The 17,218-nt window shown below is 43.4% G+C and overlaps 1 protein-coding gene across 1 annotated transcript in view; it reads right to left on the minus strand.

Moving 5' to 3' along the window:
• Nucleotides 1-6,029: 6,029 nt before the first annotated feature.
• LOC138635322 (BCAS3 microtubule associated cell migration factor-like) overlaps nt 6,030-17,218 on the minus strand; it is a 32,238-nt gene continuing 21,049 nt past the window's right edge. Inside the window, exon 2 of the mRNA XM_069722743.1 lies at nt 6,030-7,756. Within this exon, the coding sequence (XP_069578844.1) occupies nt 7,608-7,756 (149 nt within the window). The 3' untranslated portion in view covers nt 6,030-7,607. The remainder of the gene's footprint in view (nt 7,757-17,218) is intronic.

Consider the following 17,218-nt stretch of genomic DNA (forward strand, 5'->3'; position numbering starts at 1 on the left):
GGCTTAAATGAGATATTTGATGCGCGGAGTTGCCCGTCACTGCAAGCTGGGCTCGTATTTAAAGTGAATTAACTGCTTGCATCACCAAAGCCTTTCCGTGTCCTTGATCCGTCCGCTCAATACAATACAATACAATACAATACAATACAATACAATACAATACAGCTGCAGATGTGGAAATGTGCGTAAAAAGCGTCTTCCGTCCCGGTGATTTGGCCCCTGTGTCAGCGATCCGGTCCAAAGACGCTCTAATTACAACATAACGGGACAGTTTTGCGCCATATTCGTCTATAATCGAGTATTGTTTTTTTTCTTCTTCCCCTCGACATTGTTCCTTTCTTCCTTTTCATCTCTCCATCTTCTCCTCCCATCTCCCTGCATCATCTCTCCGGCTATATTTAGCGGCTAGACTGAGGCCTTGGCGCCAGACCGTTTAAGACCTGTCAAAGTCCCTCATATTTCCCCTTGTCACATGGAAACCCGGCGACCAGCGGCCCTCTCCTCCTCCTCCTCCTCCTCCATTTCTCTTTTCCTCCTCCTTCTCCCTCCTCCTCCTCCCGCTACTACCAGCAGCCCCCTTCTCCTTCACCTCCTCCACTTCCTCCTCCTGCACCTCCACAGTTCACTCTGCTAAATGAAACATATCAGTTCTCACTTGAAGAAGCAAAATGTTTCCTCAACCCCTCCCTTAGGTAAACACACACACACACACACACACACACACACACACACACACACACACACACACACACACACACACACACACACACACACACACACACACACACACACACACACACACTATCATACTATTTGGAACAATACAGTGAATCAGATGCTTTTTGGGATCAGGCTAATACCTGAAGCGCCACAGCTCTGCATGAACATTTTTTCTGGACATGACTTTCTGGCAAACTCAATCATAAACTACAACCATTCATATCCAGTCACCTGCCAGCAGGTTTCACCGCTTCCCCCCCACCCCCCACCCCAGTCCCGTTATCTGAACTGCAGCCACAGTGTCGTATAGAGGCTGTAGGTGAACACCAGGTGGGGGCGCTATAGTGACCCAGGGGAGCCAGAGGAGGGTGACGGAGCTGTCAACATCCACAGGCGTCAGAGCAGTTACACATTTGATCAGAGTGGAATCACAGACAATTAAACTCTTTCCTTTGCCACACATTTCATACACTGACTAATTGGAACAAGCTTGTTCATCTTTGTGAAATGAAGCTGCGGGTTTTTGTGCTGAGGAGATCTGCAGGGGACTTTCGAAACGGCAAGAATTCAAATTTCAAATCAATGCAGCTGAATGAGTCCATGACGCAGTACAGAACTGCGCATGTATACGCGTGTGTACTTAACCCGGGATCAAATGTGTGCATGCAGTGATAGTTAGGACAGATACGACCACTGGAAGTGACTTTTACAAATCCATCACAGTGACACCAACCAGTGTCTGCCTTAGTTTAAAATAATAAAATAAAATAAACTCGCCTCCCGTTCCCGTTTAAGCTTAAAAGGCCCCACAGATCTGTTGGGGCTCGAGTCTTTTTAAAATCATCAATATACAGATTAAGGTCAGCCAGGCCTGTTTTTCTTTGCGTGTGCTTGTTTGTTTGTGTAACTCAACGTGCGTCAAATATTAAATAAAATAACAGAAATGTGATCCAGTGAAATCATCGTCTCTAAAATCACATATTTTTTACGCTTTTGTCCTTTCTGGACTGAAAACGGCCCTCAGAAATTCTGACACTGAAAATAACTGTTAAGCAGAAAGGCCTCTGCACCATGACATTTATTTTCAAAGAAAATATATTTATTCCATTAATTTTCATTCATTTACCTCCTAATAAATGTGTTTAATTAAGATATTAGTTTTTATTGTTCTTTTAAAAATAACTGTATTTATACATCAAACTCTCAAATCTCATTTTGGTTAGCTTTTTTGAAGTTGATGCGCATGCGTCACGAAACTACTAAAGCAAAAATCTACATGTGCAGTTTTTAACAGCGTCGAACAAAATCAAGAGAGAAATCAGGAAACATTCAAATATCGGTTTTTTTAACATCATCCAGAGGACTACATTTATTACTATTTTATGTGAGTCGAGACGCTTCTTTTTTTTAAACAATCAAAATAATATTTTGTGTGTTTTGCAGATGTGTTGACAGCGTGGAGAAATTGAATTAGCAGCTGCAGCGCCGGGAAGGTTGAATCATATTAGGAGCAGCAGCAGAGGAGAAGAGGCTACTACCTGCAGGCCTCCTCTGTTATTCAGGAGGAGGTTTCACAGCACGACACGGCTCCTGCAACACAACAGAAACACAACCAGCTCCGAGAAATATTATTTATCTCGAAGAACAGGAAAGTTCCCGGTTTGATAAAATGCTTTACAATATCACATTTTATTGCTGTTTTTATTTAAAAAAAAAAAAAAAGAAAAAAAAACCCGTAATAATCCCAATTACCATTTAAAACAAAGCGATCTGAAAGGATTTAAAATCCGACCAAACAGCGGAGTCGCAGTAAATTTCAAGTCATGTCGCCAAGAAAGATGTTTGAAATATTAAAAAATATGAAACATCATGACGCAGAAAATAACCTCACGTCATCAGATGAGGCTAAACAATCAAAGTTAATGTGGGCTAATAAAATTCACGTGAACCTAAAAACGCTATAAGTGACGTCATGTGAGTTTTCGGCGGCTCCTCCGCTGCGGACGGTTTTTTTGTGGCCCTGATCGATGTCAGTCTTGTGGGATAAATATACGTCACATGAAGCTGAATCTGATGCAGAAACAAATTGTGCCAATGTTCAGGATTCCCGTCTGATCTCCATCTGACCTGACCGTGTCTGCAGCTGTGGGAAGGTTCCCTCCTGGTGAGTCGTTGTAGTGGCGACAAAGCGGTCTGTGCCAGCGACTCTCAAAACGTGGCTCAAAGTCCTTCAGGGGCCTTACAGAGGCCTTACAGAGGCCGCAGGAGGACTGACTCGGTACAACGCAACAGGTTCAGTTCAGTATCGTTTCATCTGCAAGCTTTGATCCTGCTCACAGAATAAAGTCAGAACATGATTATATGTAACACAGGTTTTAGATGTGCTATTCAAAAGCAGGGCTACGATTAAAATGTGCTGTATGGGTTTATGATGTGGTCTGTTTTAAATCACCTGTTACATCCACAATGCTCGGCTTTCTATTTCACACCACTAGTTCTTAGGGTTACATCTTAACATGATCTGAATGAAAACCTCTAAGAACCTCCTGCCTGTGTTTCCAAGCAGCCTTTTAACTCTCTGGACAGACTGGGTCGAGCTCAACGTGAAGACGGTGTGAGGCGTCCTCCAACGTGAGTGTCACACACACACACACACACACACACACACACACACACACACACACACACACACACACACACACACACACACACACACACACACACACGCACACACGCACACACGCCCTCCTCACACTGCCTGCTGCAGACCTGAGCTGCTCATTCACTCATGCTCAGCTGGACCTCACACTTGTTTTCTTTTTGTAATCTTCTGTTTTGCAGTCCTCCTTTACACTGATTTCGCCCCAAAACTTTTTTATATATCGACATTTTTTACAGATTTACAAAAAACTGAAAACAATATATGATCATTACCTCTGCATCTTTCAGAAAACAGGTATTTTTCCACTTCATTTAGTGTCTTCTTTGTCTATCTCGCTGTTTGCTGCTGAACTTCTTCACATAATTCTTTGTTTCAGCCAAACTAATTAAATACTGAGCTTCTGTTTCAGCTCCTACAACCAGCAGCTCTTCTGACCGGGAGCCATCTACCATAATACATATAATAAAATGTGAATGTGTGCATGTTAAAAGTACTTTTCATTGTGAGAATGATATTTTAATTCCATAATTTCGAGCATGATATTTATTGTTAAAGCTACGTGGAAAATTAGGTCACAGTGCAGTAGCTTTAATAATTAGGGGCATTGTTTTGAACATTGTTATTTTGACCAGTCTTCGCAGTGGGTGGAGCCCTGTGTTGTCACCTGTCATATCCTAAAATAGAAAAAAAAACCATCTGTAAGTGACTTATATTGCTAGGTTAAATGAGGTTGTATTGACTTTGGGCTGGCGTTGTGTTGGGAATGCTAATATGAGCAAGCAGCATGATTATATGCATCACCATCAACTGTTGGGACTTGCTTTATAAAATAACAAATTAAGAAAATCCCTCAGGACCAGAAGCATGCAGAGACCTTTCTGCTGGTTTGTTTGGAGAATTGAAGTTAGCAGGAGGTCTGCGAATTGTTCAGTCCAATAAAGTCACTAAATTAGAAACAATGGATGATGGCACTGGTGTACTGTGTATAATCTGTGCTGGAAGTAGAAATGGGTACAAAAGGACGCTGCACACACCAGCTTTAATGAGTAAATAATAACTGTCCTGTTATGCTGCACTAATTTGATCCTCAACCACAGCAGCTCTCCTCCTACTTTACGCTGCAGGCTGCTGGCCTGCTGTCACCCAGAAGGCTCATCTTTTATGTGGTAAATGCTAAATAATGTCAGCAATAAATGTTAGCAAGCTGTGCTTCACTTAGATATGAGATGTTTCTGACTTCTGCGAGCTAATGTAAAGGCTTCGTGATGAATCCTCATTAAAACCAGAAAAATAGGAGTTGTTGTTTCTTTGCTGCAGCTTCAGTGAGTCTTCTCATGATTGATACGAGTTCAGCTCGCTGCCGTAGTTCTGCTGCTGAATGCTCACAAGCATTCGTCCTCCTCACATTTCCTGGCAGGAGGTCGGATGTCAGGACCTGGAAACTTGAAAGTTTGCTCCAGTTTACATTTCAGGGAGCTGATTGTGTAATCCGGAGTGACTTGAACCAGTGAGCAGGGTTTTACTGTTGTGCTTGATGACTCGAACAGGACACACGTCTGTCTGACTTAATGCTTGAACTCACAGTTTAAAGGTCAGTAATTCTCCTAGCACACAGATTGTTATGCATTTACTGCCTCTTCCATGTGTGCATCTTTGAAATGATCAAGTTTATTATAAACTGACAAGAGTCTGTTTTAAGTATTTTTTAATTTTATTTGGTGTCTGGCATTCTTGTTATGTATGACATATTTTTTTTAAAAGTGCCTCTGATGGTGATGGAGATTTCTTCGGTGTTTATAATTTGTACTTCTGCCTACGTAGAACAATGTAAAGTGTTTGTAAGAACTTGTTGAAATAAAATAATGTTCAGTTGCAAACGGCAGTGTTGCTCTTGTGCTTGTTGCATAATGCTGAAGTTTCTTGTGGATGAAAAGGCAGAGACACATGCTGCCAGCTGGAGCTTATTTCTACTTTGTTCATCAGGGAGTCTTGCATACAACCCTAAACAAACACATTTTGCAATGGTTCATTTTATGTTTTCATTGTGTTCTCCAGCTCATGCTGTAACTGATTTTTATTTTCAGATATATGTGAACACAGGAACACTGTTCTTAATTTAAAAATGTTTCCGGCATGAAGTTGTAATAAGTTATTTATTGTAATGTTTGTGCAGACTTTTTCAGACCATCTCTTCTGGGTTGGACGTGTTCCACTGTAGCTGGGCAAGGGCCCCTTTTAAATTTTATGACTGGTAGCTTATGAACACGTAGATGAGATGAAATAAAGCATACAAAGAGTAATGCACTGCAAATCTAATTTAATTTAAATTAGCTTAAATGTCTTCAGCCCAACGTCTTACTTTATTTTAAAAGAAGAAAATAAATCTGTACATAAGAGACTCGTGATTTTTTAAGTTTTGCTGATTAGCAGAGAAACAAACATGGCTTCTCGTTTCTCCACTCTCTCAGAACAAAGAGCCAGAGTCGGCCATAAAAAGTCCCTTTAACAACACTTTACTGCCTCTTAAAAAATATGGTACTAATTACCAGCGGTACTATGTGCTGATGGTCACCGCCGTGGTTGAAATGTGAACGGCACAATTAGGAGCAATCAGAGTGAGACAGAAAGACAGACAGCTTCGTTTCCTCGACTTTTATTATGTTTTTACTTGCATGAATGCTGAGAAAAGAAGTCCGTATTTTACAGATCCAATCCTACCTTCAATAACAAGCATTTGCTCTGAATTAGTAGATTCATGCCCTTTTCTGCTCATTCAGTGAGCGAGGCATTATGACATGCAGCCAGGCGAACAACACTCAGACATGTGGGACTGTGCACTCCATTTTACATGTTGTCTAAGGTGACTCTGTAAATAGTGCATTTATTTTTCACCCATTTAAACATTCTGCTCAGGAAAAACTAACAGGAAAAGTGTGTGAAAGGAGTCTGATTATCAAAGACAGGCAAAGCTAGAACGTTTTAGGAAAATACATTTCACTTTTTTTTAAAGATTTATAACTAGAGGCGGGGAAAGAAATTTGGTCAAAAGTTGCTAATGTACAAAATACAGCATGACGGCTACACAGGCCTCCATTACTCCGCTCAATTAAAATTTACTATCTGGAAAGGCCGAGTGGGGAATATATCTAAATGATTTCAGAAACATATCTCAATTACACTGTAAACATCTAAATGACTTCAGCAACGTAGTAATAGTGTCGTCTCATTACTGCATCTTTTGTCAAATGGAATTACATGAAAATCAAAGGCATGAGAGAAGCAAATTTAATCAAAAACATTTAGCGAGAGGCCATAAGAGCAGCAGCACGCACGCACGCACGCACGCACGCACACACACACACACACACACACACACACACACACACACACACACACACACACACACACACACACACACACACACACACACACACACACATGAGGAGGGAAGAAGGAGCAGCTACATGTCACTGACTGGAATAAATGTTTTTTTTTTTCCTCTGTCGGTGCTCCCTTTCTTATGGCTCATTCAGACAATAGGCACACCGTAAAACTTGAAACACACACGCAGAGAGTGATGGCGGCCGAGGAAACAGCAGACGTCAGCTGCAGAGGAGAGAACGATGCCTGTGTGGACCGGCTGCTGACGGACACAACAGCGAGGTAACAAGCAGGTCAGACTGGGGCTGATATTGAACATAAAGGGAGTTCCTCCCAGATCCAAGCTCTATCAAAATACAAAACTGCATTTCATCTGCATTTTATTTGGTTGGTTGCTCAGCAAAACCTAAAACAGCAGCTAAGCTTTGAAGAAATGGGGTTTTCAAAAGTTTACAATTAATATGTGCTTCCACCCTGACGGTAAACATCAAATCATCTTTAGTTTTGGAATGATTTTGACCCTAAAATTGAAATTAACTGGAAACCTGAACAAGGTGCAGCTGTCGGCAGCTTCAACAACAACAACAACAACAACAATAAAATATCAGCCTTCAAAATCCAATCCCAGAAATGAAATAGTAACACTGGATGCAGCCACACTCACGCTGATCTGTGAGCAGCTGTATGAGAACACAGAGAACACAAAACACACTGCACAGAGACACACAAATCCCAGATACGATTTGGTCTCAGTTCAACACATCAGTGTGTCCGTGCGATGCTGGGCGGACAGATGGAGGGCAGGCAGGTGGGCCGGGCGCTGGAGGAGGGGCGGGGCGGGGCTCTAGGGGAAGTTGGTGGGGAAGAGGCTGAGCGGCTGGCTCTCGTTGGTGGGCAGGGGGGACCGGTAGCCCTCGAAGTTGCGCGGGATGCTGCCGCTGGTGGAACCCGAGCTGTTGCTGAGGGTCTCGATGCTGCCCTCCCTCTGCAGCTCTGCAGACGGACAGAGAGAAAGAAGGTTAATCACACAGTAGATGCACATATGTCACCTCTATCTGCCTCCTTACAAAGCCATGGTTTACTCAGAGCCACTGGAGTCCTCACTGACACGCTACTTTCTCCACTCATAAATTTCAACGCTGCCTCTGGACCCTCAACACTGAAATATGTCGACAGCATCCGCTGGAAACTACAGTATGAAGAGACAGAAGAATGCAGGTCTTTTCTGCATATTTCTTGATCAGACTTTAGCTAATTTGACAGTGTTTAGTTTCGGCACAGCTCCTTCATGGATGGAAGTTTGACTTGTTTTGTTAGATGAACCAGAAATGTTTACTTTAAAAGCATCATGTTCATATTGAACCTCAGACGCAGCCCGACATGTTTGGAGAACCATGTAGATTTGTAAAACTTGTTGTATCTGAAGGCAGATAAAACTTTCAACAGCAGCAATCCAGTATCACGGCAAGACGTGATATAGACACACTTTGGCCTGTCTACGCGTGGAAGTTACACGTTTCAAAAGCTGACTGGCAGGTCAATGTCATGTGACGCAGGATGAGGTGTATCTACTGGTTGGAGCACAGAGCTCTGTTAAACTGGTTTGGGAGACCTTCCTGAAAGATACTTCAGCTCACATCGTATTCACATCCCACTGCTTATTATTAGAGCAAACGTGAGCAGTCACATGATCAGACAGGTTAACTAACTGTTGCACAAACACTCTCTTGTAGTAATTACTTTACAGTGTGCAGACTACCTTCTCTGCAGTGGTCGTGCTTCCTCTCAGTTTTTCATGTTTAACGGGAGAATGTGACCAACATTGGTGTGTTTTGATCACCTGTCTGGGTACACGATTCTCTGAACTCACAGACGTGATGCTTCCCACCATGAAAATAAGATATACAATACGTTTTTCCAGATTTATCCTGTAAACTGGTGCAAATTTATACACTTCAGGAGACATAGGAGGATTTTAAAATCACAAAGTTTGTTCATTTTGTAAAATTGTAACTTGATTTAACAGACAGTATGAAGAGGAAGGGCTGACACCGATCCCAGGAGTTTCCCTTCTTGGTCTCCACCATGAATTGCTCATGAGAACGCTATGAAGTTATATTTGTGTTCGAAGCATATGAAGTCCACATCTGTGGGATTAACCCGGAGTGTCAGCGGACATCAGTTATTCTGGGACGCGACTCATGTTCTCTGGGTGACATGTCCCGCTGCTCCACAGCCCCTCAAACATCCTCTCAAACATCCCTCGCTGACCACGCTGCTCTAGTCAGGATCTCTCCATACGGAACTCATTACTATTATTACATGCTGTAAACCATCTCGTTCGATATGTGGACCGAATGGCGTGCGTGTAAGTGGCAGCACAGCATTAGGACCTTGACGCATGTAGTGTATGGTGACGTCCATCAGGCGTCTCGCTGGGTTTAATTGGCCGCCGCTGCCGGCTGCTCCGCTGCTCCGCTGCCGGGTCGACGCCCTGGAAACGTGCAGCAGCGTGTGCATCCGTGACAGAGTGCGACTGTCATCGACACGTCGAGAGCAGGATTTTGATAATGCGTGTACATGAAGAGGAAAGTGCACATGGTCACTGTTCATGTAGGTTTGTGGAATAAAGAGGATCAAATGTTTTCATTCAACAGAGCTTCGAGCGCACGTCGGGCAGCAGCCTGATGTTTGCTGAGACTAGAGGACAGAACATGAGATGAGATGACGTATTAGCACTGGGAAAAAGGAAAATCTCGATGCCTCAACACAGATTGACCTGCGAAGATGCATGCCACAACCCTGGAGGTGTACGGGCTGGTTTTACACGAGCAGTCAGCACTGCTAACTCAACGGGATGCATATGAGATGTGACCCAAGATGGCCTTTTTTTTAGGAAATAAATCCACAAGTTTGACACCTTACAGACACCATTTAAAATAAAGTTATCACAGTGACAGTGACTTCAGCACAGAAACATCCCGAGCATGTTACAAAGGCATCTAGCAGGATTGTGTGTTTGTACATGTTTCTTGGACCTTCATTATTCTGTTGACTGCATTTGTACCAATTTAACAGAAAATAACTATTATTTTTCAAAGCGTGCCTCAAACTTTTAGTACAATCCAGGACGGGCTTCGGTGTGAGAAAAATAAAGAAACACTAAGATGTATTTTGTGAATTTATATTGACCATCACCTCAAGTCCCCTGAGAGGATGTAAAAGAAAAGGCCAGGAATGGTTTTTAATTTTTTTTTTTACCAACAATAAAAATCAGTGTAGCTATATTAGCAGAATAAAGACTGAGGTGCTCTCAGAGTTTTGAAGTGTGTGTGTGGGGGGGGGGGGGGGGACACTCACCTTCAGATAATGTCATAGTTATTTTTGTTGTTGTTGTTGTTGTTGTTCTTTTTAAATCTCAGCCTCCCTGACTAAATGATGGTAATTATGGTACTTCCAGATTAAAATGGTTTCATAAGGTTTGAAAGAGAATCAAAAGTCACGGTATGTCAAACAGTCACGAAAAAATATTTAGCATTACATATTTCAAAAATCACGACCTCCATGGTGTCTGCAGCCGTCTGTTTGGGAGGCCAAGATATACACCAAAAGTCATATCATGATATACTTTGACTGAAATACGATATATATCTCTGTAGTGGGTTCAATATTATTATATTTTTAAATTTCGCTTGAATATTCATTTGTTTATTCATTCATTTTGATTAAAAAAAAGATTGTGATCCAAATGAAATCCAAGGACAGGGTTTCCTTCCCTGTATAATTAGATTATGATTAAATAAAATAAATACTCCATATTAAAAAAAAAAATAGGTATTTCTGAGAACGCTGCGTGTTGTTTAGGACATCAAGAACAGGCCGACCGGCTGCAACCAACGAGGAAGAACTGGAGCACGAGTTGCAGCCAGGAAGTGTATTGTCTCATTTCTGGTTTCCGGTATTACGTTGGCGGTGGAGGTGTTGCTGCTCTGTCATCTCAGTAAACGTGCTCTATTCATCTTCACAGCGGTTAATTACCTGCTGTACATTTAAACGTACACTAGTTCTGCTCACAGCTCTCTGCTTCCGTTAACAGACTTTCTCTCTGATCACTCAGTTGTTTACAAGCTCTTCAGATCTGTCAGCTACTTCAGCTTAGCAGTTAGCAGTGGCTTGTCCGTCTCTCTGTGTGTCTTGTGTCTTGCGGTCAGTTGTTCCTCTGACTCCTGTCGGGACAATCCAACATGTAACTAATGTTATGTATTTGCTGTGATGAATGCGAGGCTCAGTGAATTGTAAACTGGGTTCCACATCATAAAGTAAGTTGACTGGTCACAGCTCAGAGGAGCCGGGTTTAGGCCCCGCCCCCTTAGACTGACGATATTGTCAGTTCCCATCATGCCTTAGTTCTTCGTAAACTTTGAGAATAAAGCAACCAAATGAAATAGGTCTTAGTGATGGGTAGAAATGATATTTACTCTTGCTAAAACACGCAGTTTTGGAACATTTTAATGAAGACATAATGATACTTGAATGGACTTTGACTCAAACCATGTGTACAAGGGGAGAACCTGCTATATTTACCTTCTAATAGCCTTACCCTGGTGTAATCACAGTGCATATGCACATTGATATATATATATATATATGTATAGACATATCAATGTCCCCTTGTCTCGCTACCGGTTCCAGTGGCACTCTGTAGGTGCCAGTGTCGTATGCCACTGTGACATCACTACTGGAGTTCCCAGTGAACATCCTGCTGTTAGCCCGTGACCTGTCAGTCAGTGACCTGTCAGTCAGAAACAACATGCAGAACACTGACCTGCAGATGAACACCAATCCTAAAGTCTTTTCTAAATTCATCCTGCACTGACACCAAAACCACGATGTGTCGTTAATACATCCTAATGTGGCAACTGTCTTTGTCATGGTTGGGTATGCAGGGGGAGGGAGGGGGGCTTCTTACTCTGGCTCAGGGAACCTCATACAAGCCACACTGTTATTATCCCAGCTAACACGCAATGTGCCACACTGCGGTGTTATCCCCCTTCCCTCCCCCCTTTAATTCCCAACACTACAGAGGGCAGAAATGCTGCAGTAATCCCAGGCAGAGGCGAGGACTGCTGGTTCACATAAATGAGGATTTAAGGGGCCAATACTGGTACTTACAATACTGGAGCTAATAGTTGCTAACAACTTCTTTTGTTTTGATCTGATGTTTTTACTTCTATTGATCTATTAGGTGATGTCTTTATATTTTGAACTCTTCTACATGTTTTCATTTAATTTAGCAGGTTTTGAAGTTAATGGTGTGGATGGGGTTTAGCGTAGGGACAACATAATACACATGTTGTATTTGTCTTTAAACACTACCATGAAATTAGATTTGACTGTACTGATTTCATTTACAGCTCCAGTTAATCAGAGACAAGTGCAGGAGCCACCGATGACGGAGCAGCTCCTCGAGCACTCCTAACCCTCTCACCTGTGGGACACCCGGAGGTCCTTCATGAGGAGCTGGGGGTCCTTCAGGACGACCCGGGGGTCCCTCAGCTAAATGCTGCTGTGCTTCTTTTTGACCCTTTAGTTGAAGTCTTCCTGTCAATCAGTCTAACTCCCCGTTAACTCGACTGCTATCCCGACAGCCTGCCGAGCGTCGCTGCCGGACACTTTGCCCTCCCAGCTCGCCTTTTCGCCGACAGCGGTTCGCTCAGCGGGATGTGCACTGTTGCACTGTTATTGTAGGCGCTGTAAGCTGCTGAACACCCCAGTAAAGCCCTAAAGGCCCTTTCTAGTGCTGCCTAATCCACCTCATTGTGTGACGCCTACCAGCTATTCAACAAGTCTTAACCTCTCACGCCCCTGACACAATCCCCCGGCGCTCTAATGTTGGGGATCTTTTCCTCTGGGCTGATGTCACAAGGTAAAGTAATATGGTTATTTACAGGGTGGTTTTGTCCGACGTGATGTGTAGATAATGCCGTTCTGGACGGAGGCCAGGGAAGAAACAGAAACTACTGTAGGCCTGACTGATATGGGCTTTTAAAGGATGGCTGATCTGAACCGGGTGACAAATATTTTGTGCTAATGTGGAGTAGTTTATCTTTAAAAATGTCATATTAAATGTCAAAAATGGTCTCTTTAAAATTTGAAAGCTGATAGCAGCATTTTAGGGGGGACTATCTGGATCTGTTTTGCTCTGATTTCTCCAGAGCTTTCTTTTCGCAAGAAGAAGAATCTTCTCAAATAACATGTTGGCGACTATAAGTTATAAAAAGGTTCTTGAAAGCGTTGTCTCCAGATTTTCGGCATGTTTGGCACCTTTCAGTCTTCACTGCTGGGACTGGAGCTGTTCTGGGCCGACACCAGTGGCCCGACTTCAAAAGAAAACGCAGCCCGAGACGCAGAGCTATCAGTACAACAGCAGCGGAGGCCACAGCTGGAGATAACAGGGAGGTTTTTCAGGCCAGAGTTGGATGGATGGTTCTTGGCAGTGTTGAACAAGGAGGGAAATTCAGCTCGTTTAGGAGACGTGTCCTCACAATCCGACAGAGACACATATAACAACACAGCAGCAAGTTAATACCACATCAGCCAATCGGACACACAGAGGGAACGGCCGGCAACGCTGCAGTCTGCACCCGCGGCTGTGAACAGGCCTTAATCCTCTTACGCTCTCACACAAACACATGCAGACTGCAGCATACACACTTTCATTTTCATACAAACACACAGGCTAAATCTACTTTCAAACACAAACTACAACAAATAATGTCGCTGTAGCTAAAAAGCCTCAGCGGCACATCATCTTTTCATCTTTTACATACTTCTACTCTTAAAGGGAATCGCTTAAGCTCGAGAAAAAAAATAAAATCTACTAAGTGCACCCTACGTTAATAAATGAGCGTTTTATTTTTAAAGAGCATTCTTAATTCTGTGCCCAGAAAACTGGACTAATTGTGATTATGATCCAGACTCCAACGCGACATGCAAGACCTAGGGAACCCATGAAATCAACTGCCTTTATCTCCATCAGCACACACACACACACACACACACACACACACACACACACACACACACACACACACACACACACACACACACACACACACACACACACACACACACACACACACACACACACACACACACACACACACACACACACACACACACAGAGCTACATACACAGAGCACTTCCTGAGGCCCTGACTGGCAGTGTGTGTCATGTGCATGTTGTGGTGAGACTAGACTCACCACTGAGAGGAAGGGATCAAAGAGAACACAAAGGAGCTTTTAATCAGAGGTTCTGTGCCAGCCGGGCCGGGTAGAGTCTCATCCATCCTCCCATCCATCCCTCTCCCCCCCCTGAGAGGCTGGGATGGGGGCAGTAACCCATAGCGATAGTATACTTATCCCAGCTGATTGTTTTTGTCTTTTAACTTTAATCTCACCGCTGGCCGCAGCTGCCTCTGATTAGTGCTCTCACATCACATTCCAACCCCCAACGGTGTCACACACACTCCCTCACAGACGTGTGTGTGCACTGTAACTCGCTTATGTGAGAATTGATTCACGGTCGTGCTGGTGTTGAACGAAGGTTGCGTTTCTTTGAGCTCGTAGCACTGACTTTAGACCTTCACACAGAACAACAGAGCAAATTATGAAGTATCAATAAAACTGAAATCTTTGACATTACATCACATGGATGTGGCAGAAGCTTTTCTTCACCAACACTGTGATACACAAACTGTTTGGATGGAGACGGATTCAGCATCTTGGTTCAGGACACCTCAACAAGTATTTAATACGTTTCTCTGAATTTAATCTTTTACCAAGTTATGAAAGCACATGATAAAAGCATGTGAGACACAACAGGTCATTGTTGCATCCGTCCGTTTCCTTCTGGTTAACAACACTCAGATTGTGGTGGCAACAGGATATGCAAGTGTGTCCCGACATCCCTCTCCTCCTCCTGGGGATCCCGCAGCTCAGCATCACATTCAGGATCAATCTGAGCTCCCTGCAGATGTCTGAGGGCGAGCTCAGCCATACCATGACACAACCTGAGATCCCCCGTGGACCCACGACCTGCTGGGTTTTGGGTACTGGGGTCGAGTGCAAAGCAAGCAGGGCAGTGAGCCCGGGGGGGACCTGGGCGTGCCGAAGACTGGCAGGGAGCAGTAAAACGCCGGATAGTCATTTTGCACATATTTACAAAAGGCCATGGTTTATTTTTAGGTGCAAGGTTACAACTGAAGGCAAACTGCCAGGCCTACAAATCATAAAATAAATTAGATCTTGTTTTTTATGTAACCAGTGTCGGTGCCATTTCACGGCCTTTTGCTCTGAATAGTTTTCTATAACATTCAGGATGTGGTGATCAGGCATTGACCAACTTCTTATTCATGATGGTGCCATGATGAACCGTGGGTTTGTCTTTGCCTATGGAAATGTCATCTCAGAGCCATCATTTTTCCTCCTGCCTTCTTTGTGCCATGAAAGCATCTCTTTCTACCACAACAGAATGTGATGATATAACCAAGATGTGTATTTGGAGGAGCAATGTGAGTCTGGTTTCTGGAAGGTCATTGGGTTTCAGTGAAGGCTACATGTGTCAGAATATCTATTCACATCACAAATTTAGTATTTTATAATCAATGTTCTTTATCTATGGCACCGGCATGTTATACCTTAAGCTCAACTGTACCAATAATATATGTAAAAATACCATCAATGAGGATTTACAGATGTTTTAGACATGAAAGCATGTCAACATCACTATATGAGCCTTTGGTCTGCACAATCCTTAGAAAGCTGTCCAGTTGGACGACTGAGCCCACATTAGTGGGAAAGCTCATTAACATCTACCGGAGATCATCCTGATGGACTGTGAAAAGCCAGGCTTAACACACCCTCCTGTGTAACGGACAGCGCACATTAATGCGGCTGGAGACACACACACCACACAGTGCATCAGCAGAGATGTGCACACGGAGCTGCGTGCTGGATGTCCTCGATCGAGCTCAGCGAGTCCCTCGTGTTTGTATTCATTCGTATTTGTCCGTTAGCTGGAGACAGGCTGGTTAATGGTGTCCTCATGAATCCATCCCCACCTGGACTGATAATCCACCCGTCTACATCTCTCCTTAATAATCACAGAGGCCTCAAGATGCTTAAAGCACCTCTGACAACGAGCTAACGGAGTCCAGCCAACATCCTGGCACGTCGTCCACAGAGAGTGTGTGACGACCTCCTGCTTGAACTCCACAGACTGAACTGAAGCCAGCAGCTACTCCCATGAATCATCATACTCAACAGGTTGCGTGATTAAGGAACAAATGAAAAAGAAAGTAAGTGATTCATGGGGCTAATTCAGAGCTGTGAGCGGGGACTTTCTCTTCGTCTCCTCTGGCCGTATATTCTGAGTTTCACCAGCTTCATACACACAGCTGACCACAGCTTTCCCAGCGGCTGCTCATTAGAGTGTGTTATAAGGGGTGCCAACAACAGGCCGGGACAGTCCTGACACTCTACGTGGGCCGCTTTGAATTAGGCCTCTAATGAAAACCTAATGGTGACCCAGGCTCCGACGGGCTACTTACCCAGAGCAGACTGACAGCCGCCGCAGCACCGGACACTGTATGGAGCTGCTTTATGGGCCGACTGCTGCTCACACGGGCCAAAACACAGCAATAACTAACCATCCAATGAGTAACGTACACAGAAAATATGGAGGAGAATTCAATGATCACACAGACAAGTAACGTCTGGTCGAATTCAACAGCAGATTACAACATGTGTGGACTTTCCTAATTCAAAGACACATAATAAGTGGAAAACTATGATTTACTATCATTTTACTATTTACTTTCGTAGCTCAAGGCATTGGTTCTATTGATTATGATCACTGCACACAGCAAAGTAATTGCTGGAACCTGATAATGACATCCAACAATGACAAGAAACACGAGGAGTCAGACAGGTTTTAAACAAACCTCCCGGGTTAGACAAACCTTTTTAGCAGCAAAAACAAAACCATAAAACTGTCTGTTCTAAAAGTCCGTCACAATTTACAGACCACTTCCTGGTCCAACTTTGATCTACCGTGCTCGCCATAGTTACGTGTACTCCCAGAGTAGCGAGAGCTTATTAGCAGCATTACCTCATAACGTGGGAGCTAGCGTGGCTACGGGCTTGTTTTGATATGATGGCCTGGTTTGATGTCCTCTGCTTGCTTCTCCTCCTTGGATCAATACGTTGCTGAGTGGATACAACAGCAAGCATGTAATTCTTGGTTCCTCTATAATTGTTGTTTTTGGATTTTGTTTGGTGAAGTGAAAGCTGTTGGATTTTTTTTTTGGTTTTGTTTAAATCGTAGAAGCCTCGATCCAAAAATAACAGAATTTGCTTTCAAGAGCTACAATATATTCCATTACAAAGCCCGTT

Source organism: Brachyistius frenatus, unplaced genomic scaffold, assembly GCF_029030835.1.
Source record: "Brachyistius frenatus isolate BFR_SWC_R1_liver_20210118 unplaced genomic scaffold, ASM2903083v1 Contig_303, whole genome shotgun sequence".
Classification (NCBI taxonomy): domain Eukaryota; kingdom Metazoa; phylum Chordata; class Actinopteri; family Embiotocidae; genus Brachyistius; species Brachyistius frenatus.